The sequence below is a fragment of the Bubalus kerabau genome, chromosome 2 (genome assembly GCF_029407905.1).
Source record: "Bubalus kerabau isolate K-KA32 ecotype Philippines breed swamp buffalo chromosome 2, PCC_UOA_SB_1v2, whole genome shotgun sequence".
Taxonomy (NCBI): Eukaryota; Metazoa; Chordata; class Mammalia; order Artiodactyla; family Bovidae; genus Bubalus; species Bubalus kerabau.
Window position 1 is genome coordinate 177,065,986 of NC_073625.1, and position 12,323 is coordinate 177,078,308.

Genomic DNA, 12,323 nt, shown 5'->3' on the forward strand with positions numbered 1-12,323 from the left:
AGTGTGCACCTGTCAGTGGGAAAGGGGGCTGCAGACGGCTGCAGAGGCTCCCGGAAGCCACAGTTATCCTAGGGTCCTAGCTCTGTCTCTGAAATGCAGTCACTTCCCAGCCTCTAAATCATCAAGAATCCCGGGTTTTGAAAGTCAGTCCACATCATCTTCTAATGTTTCCTACTGTTCTAGATATTTGGAAAACAGACTCCTTTTTAGAAGTTGCATGCTTTTTTCTTGGCTTTTATTAGCATGTGTTAAAAATCATATTATCCAAACACTACCAGAAGAACATGTATTGTTCTGCATAAAGTGCTTAAGGAAAAAAAATGCAACTTATTAAATTGGACATTCTTTTCTAGTTCATAAATTTTGGGTTACAATCAGGGCACAAAAGGAGAAACAGAATGCAGTATTAGAGAGAGCGAGAAGCTTAGTTAAGAACTTGGGTGGAGATACAAGCCCACATTCCATTCCCCCCACTTCCTTGCAGACAGAACACTGCATCTGCATAAAGCAGCAAACAGCTTTGTTTTAATAAATACATTTTCCTTCATTCAAATCAGAAAAGTTAATTATCATAAAGCACTTTTCCTCTGACCATCTGTTTATAGCCACAGGCAAGATTTATCCACAGAGTTTAAGTGTCAAAGTGTCATTTCATTGGGCTTTCAGCTTTCTAATGCTATCTGGGTTCAAGATTGTCTCAGCAATTCATTACTGGTTTATTATATTTACCTGGTACTTAAAAATACCAACTCTATAGTGTTTTGTGTTACAAATGCCAACCAAGGATATTTTCTCAGTACTAGAAATGTCAGTGAGTGGGCCTAAATAAGGCTTTTACCCTCAGAACACTCCATTTTCTTTAAACTGGCTTCTGCACATTAGCACTCTGATGGTTGCACAAAACCCAAGTCCCTGTTGGGACAGATTTTAAAATCATTAATGTTCTGAAAGAAAAAATACAACTTGGAAATCTCTGTGTTTGAATCTTGGGTGGTCATGTTGAGAACAGAAAAAAAAATGGCATTAAATACATTTTAAAAACATTCATTTGCAATCAAACATATTTAAATCTTCCAAGGAAGGAGCAAGTTGGTGATGGAGTGGCTGCACCACCGGCAGCTCTGTCAGGAATGGCAGGCAGGTTTGGGAGCCCATCAGGTGCACAAACTCAGGGCAAGCTTCTGAGCATAGACCCTGCTTCCTGGCCACGATGCCTCTGAACTTCTTATAGCCAAGGGAAAAGGCAGGTTGGTTGTACCTTCAAACAGTCAGGAGTAATCATGTTGAGTTCACCTTGAAGCTGACCCAGAAGTTGGAGCAGGTACCAAGCTAAGGGCTGCCAAAGGGCAAAGCAGTCCTGACTGGAAAAAGCTGTCATCTTCGGTCCTCCCAAGGGGACCCCTTTCCCTTCTCTCAAACTTCAGTGCTTTGGGCTTCATGCAGGAAAAGATCTTAGCCACATCATTTACTAAAATTTCCATCTCACTTTACGAAAGCACACTGAATAGCAGTCCTGAGTGACAAGTATATAGAATTTGCTGAGTACAGCCGAGAGAAAAACAGCTTTCTAAACTATTCTGTTCTCTGCTTCTTCCTACAGATGCGTCTGTAGGACATTCTTTAGTTTCACAGTGATATATGCTGTTTCAGGAAGCACAAGGTGATTGGACGTTGTTTCCAGGAAGCGGTGACCTACTTCCGCTGGAGCACAAGTTTCCATGACTGGATCTAAATCCTGCCATCTATTGCTACACCAGTGACAGGGTTTAGGGCAGCTGGGAGGCTCCTGGTGCCCAGTTCCTGCCGAGCGGAGTCCACCAGTCGTGGCTGGGTTTCACTATCAGTAGTTACCTTTCCCTTTGATGTCTGTATTTGTCGCCTCACTCCACTCCAACCTGTCCATCTGACTTGGAAGCCTGAGAGCTTATTGAATTAGTCTGAAAAGAGGCTCTGTACCTGCTGATATTGACGGCAGTAAGATGCTAGCTTACTATTTTGCACAGCACCATATATCATGCCTGTTACTCAGGCCAACTATAGCCAACCTTTTCTTTTTAATTTTTTTTTCTTTTCTTTTTTTTTTTTTTTTATAAAGAAAATCTATGTAAGTTGAGGTTCAGAAATGCATATATTTTTTTACTTACAAATATTCATCTGACCAAAGTTCAACATAACCTTTATGGAACACTTAACAATTGTTTTGTTTTTAAAATAACATTTCATTCAAACTGTATATAATTCAGTAAATTTTTTTTTTTTAATACAGCAAGCAATGCTTAAACCCTGGAAAATCTGTAGAAAAGAGATTTTCACACAAAATAAGAAAAGAAAACTCTGAGGTATCCCTCACACACACACATTCATTCATTCTGACCTTCATCCACACACGCGTACACACACACACATCTGTGTGTGTGCGCAGACATACATCCATTCTCACTCACAAAGTGGCTGCAGCATAGGCAAAAAACTGTAGGTCCAAAGGAAAATAATTGATTGTTCTAATAAAGAGTCCAGGTAGCTCAGAAAGAAACAAAACAAAACACAATAGTCCTCTGAGGAAATTACTACCTCAAAAAAATGTTCTCAAGATGAATTTGAGATCTAAGCCTACCAAATTGCTTTTGCAAAACAGCTCCCTGCAGTCCAAGGTGACTTGTGCAAATAGAAGGAATCAAATGAGGCTAGTTCCTGTACTTCCTTTATCAAGGATGTGGGATGCCCGCAGGTGCCCCGGGTGTTCTCATCACGCCAGGTACTGCTGCAGTGCCGTCTTTGCCCTGGAATCACAGAGTTCCTGTTAGCTATCATCTCAGAAGTGTAATCAAGGCTCAAAGATGGCAGCTGGGAAAGTAAAAAAATAGGTTCCCCCAAGGGAACTGGGGTGAGCCCAGCGGAGTGCCTACTATATAAGGGACAAAGATCTGTGGTCAGCACACACTGCAAACTCATGCTGGCTACATCCCCTTCCTGTAGTCCTGCTCTTGTCCTTACAGCTGCTGCAACTCACAGACATGCTATAGTTCTCCTCTGTCAAACCTGACCTAGGCAGGGGTGAGTAGGTGCTGATTAGAAAGTGCATGGGAGGGGCCAAGAGCTCATGGGATGAGTCTGTTGCATGGCTCAAAACTGTGGGAGGTAGGTTACGATTTTATCCTGTCCTTCACATCATGCCTGATGACACTGACTGATGTGGGTTGTTATGGTGACTGGGGAAGGTAGCTAGTTGAAGAAGAAACTGTGTGTGCAATGTAGGCCATGCCTTAACCTGTCCCAAAGAAGTGCCCTCCTTTGGCCTGGGACTGAGAAGGCCTCCTTTACTCTCCCATCATGCGCTTGGTGAAAGCTGCACCTGTGGAAGTCAGGTTTTAGCAATGGTCTCTTTCCCCTTCTAAGTTACGGGAAGAAAAGGCTAAAATTTTCTGTTACTATTAGCTACATACCAAAGCAGACAGGGCATGCAAAAAGCTGGACTTAAGCACAGTTTCTTTGGTGGTGTAATGGATACAATCTATAGTCTTAAAAGGAATCAGCTCAGGGATACTCCTGCAATTATTTAAGACTCTATAAAGATGATAGTTGCAAGCAGTCCAATCCATTAGAACAGAAAGCTCCATAAAAACCGTTCCAAGTTATGAGCGAGTTGGGTTCTATGAGGTCGTTTTCCTAGGAAACAGTTTCTGAATAATGCCATAGGCTACCTCTCATTGGCCATAACTTCACAAACCCGAGGCCCTCTGAGCCTGGGGTGGAGAGGTCTAGTTGGCAATAACTCCACATCTGTTAAGTGTCTGAAAGTCAAAAGGTCACACAGCCTTGACTACAGAAAGAAACTTAGAGATGTTGCTGTTAGGTCACAGACTGTGCCATGGTGGGAATGTCTACATGAGGGTCTTGATCAAAATTCTGCATTACTCTTAAAACTGCCAAATCAGACTCCTTGTGGATCTTTCCAAGGGTTTGGCTATATTGGACCTCAAAGACTGTGCCCCCGTGATCTTTCTGCTACCTATGACTATCTACGGAGCCTTTCCAATGGATGGCTTTAAGGCAAGGTCACCTTTCCTTAAATGGACTGAGGTAGAGTAGCTTGGACCTTGATTCTTTTCATGGGGTTTAAGAAATGCTGAAAACATATGTGCCATGCAGATTTTGGGAAACAATACTGCTGCTGCTGCTGCTGCTAAGTCACTTCAGTCGTGTCCGACTCTGTGCGACCCCAGAGATGGCAGCCCACCAGGCTCCCCCGTCCCGGGGATTCTCCAGGCAAGAATACTGGAGTGGGTTGCCATTTCCTTCTCCAAGTAATGTTAGGCCAGAACTTAAACCTACCTCACTTCGTGCTGGTGAGGTCTCTTTTCAGGTCGTTCCAGAGAGGGTTTTAAGCAGAACTATTTTAATTTCTGAACAAACACAAGAAAAAACCCTGGGAACAGCCTGGCTTTTGGCCAGAAGAGATGGGCTGACAGAGTCTGTTACTGCTGCTGTGGAGGTGGAGGTTCCCGCTCTCAAGGTGGAGCTCAAATCCCGCCTTCAGCATGCGCCGCCCTGACTTCAGTGTGCCTTCGACAGGACACTCATCTGAGCAGCAGTTTGGGGATCTGTTTTCTTTAACCCAGTGGATAGCAAGCTTCAGGAAGGCAGGAGCCCAGCTCTGTGTGCTCTATCTGGCCCAGCCATTTACTCGAGGAGCCATTAAACAAGTTCCTTCCCTGGAGCAGATAAGCAAGCTGACAGCCATGACACAGTGTGGTGTGTCCTCTGGGCGCTATGGGAGCACAGAGGGGTCCCTAGCAAAGTCTGGGGGCCAGGGTGGACAATGGATCTGGCAAGACTTTTCCACAGAGGTGATAACCTGATTTGAAGGATGGATGGTCACTGTCCAAGCGTTCTCTGCCTTTGCTTTTAGGACACCTATGTGCCCAGGTCTCTGCCTCTCCCAGTGGTTGTTCTTTCTGACCTTTTGCTGGACATTTTTCATTCTCTTCTAAATGCTGGGGTGGAGGTGGGGTATCCCAGTCCATAGTCCTTAGCCTTCTGTCTTCTCTCCTCTTGTTTATTCTCCCTAGGTGACTCCAGGCAGCTCCATGGTTGATATACTATCCCAATTCATATCTTCAGCCCCTCTCCTCTGAGTCCCTTGGACGGCTAAAAGCATCCAAAAGCTGGCACACCAAATGACAACTCTTGATTCTCCAAGACTTGATTATCCTTCTCTTCTCTTCTTCTTGGCATCTTGGCAAATGACCTTCTTGGTAGACCTCTCTTCAGTTGCTCAGGCTAAAACTCTAGGCATTTTCCTTTCCTCTCTTTAATATCCTACATCGAATCCATGAGCAAATCTGTTGGCTCTGCCTTTATATTAAATCTTGAATCCAACTACTTCTCAATACTCCCATCACTACCTCCCTCCCTTCTCACCTAACACAACTGCAACAGCCTTGACTGGTCTCCCCGCTTCCATTCCTGCCCTACTGCGAACCATTCTCCACAAAGCCACCAGAACCAGCTTCTAAAAATTCACAATACTATCTCTTCCATTCAAAACCCTCCAATGACCTCCTATTAAACTGAATAAAAGCCAAAGTTCATGCTACAGGCTCAAGGCTCTTACTGCCTCCCTGCGTCTACTTCTTCTCACTCTCCCGCCCATTTATTTTTCCCCATTCCACTGGTCTTCTTGCTGTTTCTTGAATGCTCAAGCTCACTCCTGCCTCAGGACCTTGAACCCCCTGTCCCCTTTGTCTGGAATACTATTCTTCTAAACATCTGCTGGGCAGACCCTCTCATTTCACCGAGGTCTTAGATCAAATAATGTCACATCCTCAGAGAAGCTTTTACTGACTAATCTATATGACAAGAAACTTTCTTACTTTCCATCCCTTCATTTTGGTTATACCTTCAGTACCTCTCACTATCTGTGATCACATTACATATTCATTTGCTTATTGTCTGTCTTCTGTACTAGAATGTTAGTTCCACGAGGGCAAAGACTTCATCAATTTTATTCACCCTTATATCTTTGATGCCTGAAGCAATGCTTGGAAGAGGTCAGTATTAAAAAAAAAAAGTACTTGTTGAATGAATGGGAAGTCAGAGGAGAGAGGCCTGGGATGGCAAATCTGGTGGAACAGAATGTGTAAACACATGAAGGTGTGATCCTATAGAGGGCAGGTGTGGCTGCAGCACAGAGTAGGCATGGGGGCAGGGGGGCATGAGGAAGGCAGGGCCAGACCACGGAGCACTCTGAGACCTGCTCAAGAGTCTGCAGGATGAAAGTGAGCTGGAATGTGGAGGCTGTATTATAAGTGTTCACAGCCAGAAAAAACATTCTTGGCTATCTAGAGGTTAGAGGGGTCTCAGACTGTACTCTCGCCTCCTCTAGTAAATGGTGAGCTCACTAAGGACAGGGACTCCCTCCTGGTCACGGCTGCAGCCCCAGCAGCCAGGCTGGGCTGGCACAAGGCAGGCACTTAGTGAGGTTCTGAGCTAATGAATGCTTTTATAATTGGTCCTCATTTCTGCTCTCCAAAAGGCCACATGCTTTTCTATTCTAAAGATCAAAAGACTGAAAGGGAATGGCCTTAGGATCCTTTCTAGATTCCCATGACGGTGGTCCAGGCTCACATTCATTCACAGTGAGATGAAAATCTTTAATAATCTGCCAATTATTGGTTTATCTCTTACTCAGATGTCACACAGTTGGCTCACAGATTACTAAAAAGGGAAGCCAAGAATCTAAAAGACTTTTGAGTTTGACCCTGTGGCTTACTAAGCAATTTAAACTCTTTCAACAAGAGAATTCAACACCACAAAGCAAGGACCTTTAACTTTGATACTCACTTGTCACAAAGATTTGAATCTGGTGACTGACTCAGTTTGTGTAGAATATCTACGATGCCCATGTCTCGTAATTTATCCTGGCGTTCTTGTGAGCCTGAGAGATGAAAGCTAGCAGGTTACTGGGAATATTACCCAGGCCATTGCTCTCTTTAATGTACAGCCAACAGTCTGGAGCCTTACCAGTGTTCTTGCCCCCTCCATCCCCCCCAAACCAGCTCCCCCAGTGTAACCCAATCTCCTCATGCTGGGATTCTCTAACAGTGTTCTAACTGGTCTCTTGGCCTCTTGGACCCTGCTCTCTGGGTTCTGCTGCTGGATCAGTTTCTCCACAGACCACAGGGTCAAGGCCAGAGTCTTCAGCTGGGCACAAGGTCCTGCCATCAGGCCTCATTTTCATCATTTTTTTTTCTGGACAGACTTAGCCAGGCTCTTCCTACTCCAAACCAGTCTCATTTCCCACCCCCTCTATTCCCACCCACTCTCCTCTGATTTCCCAGCACTTCCTGCTGCCTCTCAGACCATGGCACCTCCAACTCCACATTGCTTTGTCCCATCTTCCAACTAGATTAGGACCTCCTTGAGGGCAGCTTGTTTCCCTGGCATCTGGGCCCGCAAGTGGTCTCTTGGCCCACACACTGAACCCAGCTCCTCCTCTTTCTGCTTTGTTCTGGACCCACTGCAAAGTGTTAATTCCTCCAGATTCTCTCCTCCTCACTGAGGCGCTCACAGTGACTCACTCATGCACTGACCTCCTTGAGACTCAGTGAACCAGAATCTCCAGGGGTGGTGCGCAGAAATCTGCATTTTACAAAGTCCCTCAGGTGATGCTCATGCAGCCAATCCAACACTGAGGCCCACTGCGCTCCTCACTACCTTGGCTGTTCATTGGAATCACATGGGGAATTTTAAAAACCCACTTATGCCTGGAGCCCGCCCCAGGGATTCTGACTTAACTGGCTGATTCGAATGCACAGTCAAGGTGGAGCGCTGTAGAGGCCTGCTCACACTCACCGCCTCGCCAGGCACGGTGTAGTTCTCCCTTCTCACCAGCCACCCTCTTCTCCACCGAGCTTACCTGCCTGTGGTCCTTCCGTGTGCTCCCCCTGCACACAGTGAAAGATCAGCCCTCCCGCCCACCCTCACCTCTCATCTTCTTCAAGTGCATCTCACCATCCTCCTCCTCAGCTCTCAAGGGCAAGGGCTGTCACTTCTCTAGGGTCTCCTCCAATCCCCACGCTCAGTACTCCGGAACAGTGCTGACTCCAAGGTAGGGACTCCATGTTAGCTAGGCCAGCAGATTCTCATTCATACCTAGGAGACTTTGTTGGGTGCTTGGGGCCCAATGAGTGGTGCCTCTACCCAGGATTTTGAGGCAGTTGATGCCATTCCTGTTTGACACCTTCTTCTCCATAATTTTTTTTCAGAACAAATCTCACCAATCTCTTACCTTCCTCTTCATTCCATACGAGGTTTGATATACAAAACATAGCGGCAAGTTGCAACTTGACATGTGAATGACCCTATTTGATGCAGAAACAGAAAAAAAAAAAAAAAAAAAAAGGAGGTACTCTCATTTGAGGTAATTTTTGTAACATACCACAGACAATTCCAATGAGGCAGGGGCCTCAAATCCAAATGTCTTAAGGGGTACAAAGTTAGTGCTAATGGGTGAACAGGTTGGGCTAAAGACAACAGAGAGTGGTGGGAAATCTGGTACACTGGGGAGTGAAGGCTTGCCAGGACTCCATACTCAAATTTTAGAGACCCTGGGGCTGGCCAAACAAAACACCTCAAGGGCCACGGGAGCAGTCTGCAAAACTCAACCCATACACACAGGAACACTGGCCTAGGACAAGTCTATGCTTCTGACTATTCTCTGTCTACATCAGGAAGCGTTCAGGGCCAATAAACTGGATGGATGTGCACTTAATATTTATCCCTTTGGCTACTGATTATCTGATTCAAATTGCTCGTTTCTTTAGGAACAGCATAAAAAACTTGACTGAGTCTCTACTATTATTAAGGAGTCTCCTTATTCTTCTAAAACACAGTCTCATTTATTTCTCTTAATAATGTACTGAAAGTACAACCATTTTTGCTTGTTATTGTTTATCCATATAGAGTGCTTTTTCTTAAATGAAAGAGGACCCTAAACATCTTTACAGATGATTTTTTTGGCTGCACCATGTGGTATGTGGGATGTTAGTTCCCTGCCCGGAGGTCAGATCTGCAACCTGCACTGAACACATGGAGTCCTAACCACTGGTAACCACTGGACCGCCAGGGAAGTTCATACAGGTGATTTTTCAATTGGTCAATTAAAAAAATAAAGTTCTCAGTACACTTAAATAACTCATGCATATCTGGGAAAAAACATGACATAATATATGCTCAACAGTTTCTTGAAGGCTAGGACAGACTCTTCTTGCCACATAAAACTGTATCTGAACTAAGCAGAGACAAAGGATATGGTTTCCTTCATTAGAATTCTATGGCTGGTGATTCTTTTTCCTTCCTACCTGCCAAGGCTTTTACACAGCTGTCCAGTTTGGGCTCCACTAAGACAAAACAGAATAAAATGCACCATCTACTCCCAGCATCAGGCCATGAATGAGTATTTGTTGAATAAACAAACTTATTTATATTGCAACACTAAGTATTTACATCCAGCATTCACTCAATGAATTTTTTTTGAGAAAACAAATTGCTTGATAGAGAAAACTGAAGGGTGAAGTTTTCACTAATTTTAAGTGAAACGTACAGAAAAGATCTCTTTAAAGGAGGCAATACTTATGCAGAGGAAGAATAAAAAATAGGAAGGTGCCAGGTATACAAAGATCAAGAGGCACCAAGAAGAAGGAAAAGTTACTGAAAGGGTTTGAGGTAAGAAGAAATTGTAAAGCTGTGCATATTGAGAAGGAAAAGCAGAGTAAAATGTGGAGAAGCAGGCATGGCTAACTGTGGGCCCCTGTAGGCCAGAGTAAGGATGGATTTCACTGAGTCGACAGGAAGCCCTGAAGGATTTAAGCAGTGGAGGGACAACATCTGATTTACATTTTTAGAAGATCATGCAGGCTGAAGGGATTGGAATGACAGTGCAGAGGTGTCTAGGAGGCTATCATGGTCCACAGGGCATGAGTAGCTGTGGCCTGAACTAGGGTGAGGGTTGTGGTCACAGAAAAAAGTCAACAGCATACAGATCGGTCTTGGGGAAGGCTAATAGGACCTACTGACAAACCGGATTAATGAGGTGAAGGAGCTGGAGAAATCAAAATTGACTCCTAGAGGTGAGCAACAGGGTAGATGGCAGTGCCACTGTACCAAGACAGAAAAGGTCAGGAGAGGGAAATTCAGGGTTAGGGGAAATACTTAAGAACTGATTTTTAAGCATCAATGTCAAGAGGCTTCAGACAGCCACATGGAGATGCAGAGGAGGCAGGAGGATATGTGAGTCCTGAGCTCTGACGAGAGGTCTAGGCTGGAGGTGTACCCTCCATGTGGGCCTTGGATCTTGCTCCCCTCATGAAGAAAGAACCAGCATTTGTAAAACTGTAGACACCATCGGAGTAGCTTCTTGTCAAGGCTTTTGAAGGCCATGTTGTGTTTTGCATTGCTTGGTATCAATGTAAATACTATAATGACTATAATACTATAATGTCAGTGTAAAAACTATAATGACTAATCTATCAGAACTGACTACTGAACTGGAGCCCAGAAACCAAACAAAGAACAGAGATGACAGTCAAAGCCATGGGAGTGGATGAGGTTCCCTAAACCAATGGTTCTCAACTCTGGTCAAACATAAGAACCACCTGGGAGTTGGTTAAAAAAAACACTGATGCCCAGGCTACACCCCAGAACTATTAAATAAATCAGAATCTCGTGAGGAAAGGGGCCAAACAACAGTCTTTGCAAGCTCCCTCCGCTATGCAACAGAGGCACTGAAACATCAATCTCAGGACCATACGAGGAAGAAGAGAGAAGAGGGTCCAGGGCTAAGAAGGGAGGCATAATGTCATGGAAACCAGGGGAAAAGAATGTTTCCAGGAGGAGGAAACAGCCAGCTGAGTTGAAATCTGCTGTGAATGAGGTAAGATGAGGAAAGAAAACTAGCCCTTGGACTTGGCATCATGGAATCAATGGTGACATTAACCACAACAGTTTGAGTTGAGCAATGGGGGCAGAGGCCAGATGAAGTGGGTTAGAGAGTGAATTTAGAGGTGAGGAAGGAGGGAGCACATTCAGAAGATGCTCTTGAGAAGTCTGGCTCTGAACAGCAGCAGAGAGACAGGTGTCCTTGATGGGCGTGGGAAGTCCAGAGAAACCTTTAAAAGATTATGGCGATCCTACATGGATCTGGTATTGGAAAGGTAGTGGAGTTCCTGGTTGAAGTTGTACTTTTCTATTCATCGAACACTTACCAAGCATATACTTAAAGGCTAGGCACTCTACAGGTGATAGATATACAATTATACACAGAACTGACACAATTATTGCCCTCGTGAAGCTTATGCTCAGTAGGTTCACTAACAAACAACTATAAGGGGTGATAATTGAGCTAAGTGCTCTGAAGGGAATAGGATGCAGTAACAAAGAATAACCTGCGCAGACAAGAGTCCAGAAGGAAGTGTCAGCTGAGCTAAGATCCAACAGGTGAGAAGGAACCCCATGAAGGAATGGAGAGCAGAGTGCTCCAGGCAAAGGGGCGGGCATGTGTGATGGTCCTGAGGAAGGAAAGAACTTGCACGGCCTCTCTGAAGAACCCAAGGAGGCCACGCTAGTGAACAAAGGTATGAGGGGAAAGAAAGGAGCTGGGGGCACAGATGAGCCAGGTCATGCAGGACTTCACAGGCAGCAAAAGGTGGGGGGAGGATGGATTTTATTCAAGGTGTAATAGGCAACCACTGAAGGACTTTGGCTTCTATTTCCTTCATAAAAAAAAAGGTGAGGTCGCCCCTAGGAGTGATGAAGGAAAGAGAAGGTGAGGTCTAAACCATGAGAAGGTAAGAGCCTATTCTTGTGGAGGATGGAGGTGCCAGCATGCTGGAGAAGCAGAGGGGACACTAAGCAGTTCTGAGTGCACATGTGGGTGTGCATTTAACAAGAAACCAGTCCGTCTGGTTTTGTGCCTTTCTCTATAGTTGTTAACTCCACCATGCAGACAAAGAAAAGACAGGTTCATCCACAGTTAGGGTTTCCCTAGGAGACACTGCGGAGAAGGCAACAGCACCCCATTCCAGTACTCTTGCCTGGAAAATCCCATGGACAGAGGAGCCTGGTAGGCTGCAGTCCACGGGGTCGCTAAGAGTCAGACACGACTGAGCGACTTCACTTTCACTTTCCACTTTCATGCATTGGGGAAGGAAATGGCAACCCACTCCAGTGTTCTTGCCTGGAGAATCCCAGGGACGGGGGAGCCTGATGGGCTACCGTCTATGGGGTTGCACAGAGTCAGACATGACTGAAGCGACTTAGCAGCA

General features: G+C 45.1%; 1 protein-coding gene across 8 annotated transcripts in view; it reads right to left on the reverse strand.

Moving 5' to 3' along the window:
- Positions 1–204: 204 nt before the first annotated feature.
- Positions 205–12,323, reverse strand: part of ARMC8 (armadillo repeat containing 8) — a 110,342-nt gene continuing 98,223 nt past the window's right edge. For 4 of the 8 annotated variants that reach the window (XM_055569579.1, XM_055569578.1, XM_055569573.1 and 1 more), the window contains 2 exons: positions 8,291–8,363; positions 205–2,780 (listed from right to left, as the gene is read on the reverse strand). In XM_055569579.1, the coding sequence (XP_055425554.1) occupies positions 2,611–2,780; positions 8,291–8,363 (243 nt within the window). In that variant the 3' untranslated portion in view covers positions 205–2,610. Of the gene's footprint in view, positions 2,781–6,843; positions 6,938–8,013; positions 8,100–8,290; positions 8,364–12,323 lie in introns of those variants that run through there. The other 4 variants (XM_055569580.1, XM_055569574.1, XM_055569576.1 and 1 more) reach the window with 2 other exon arrangements.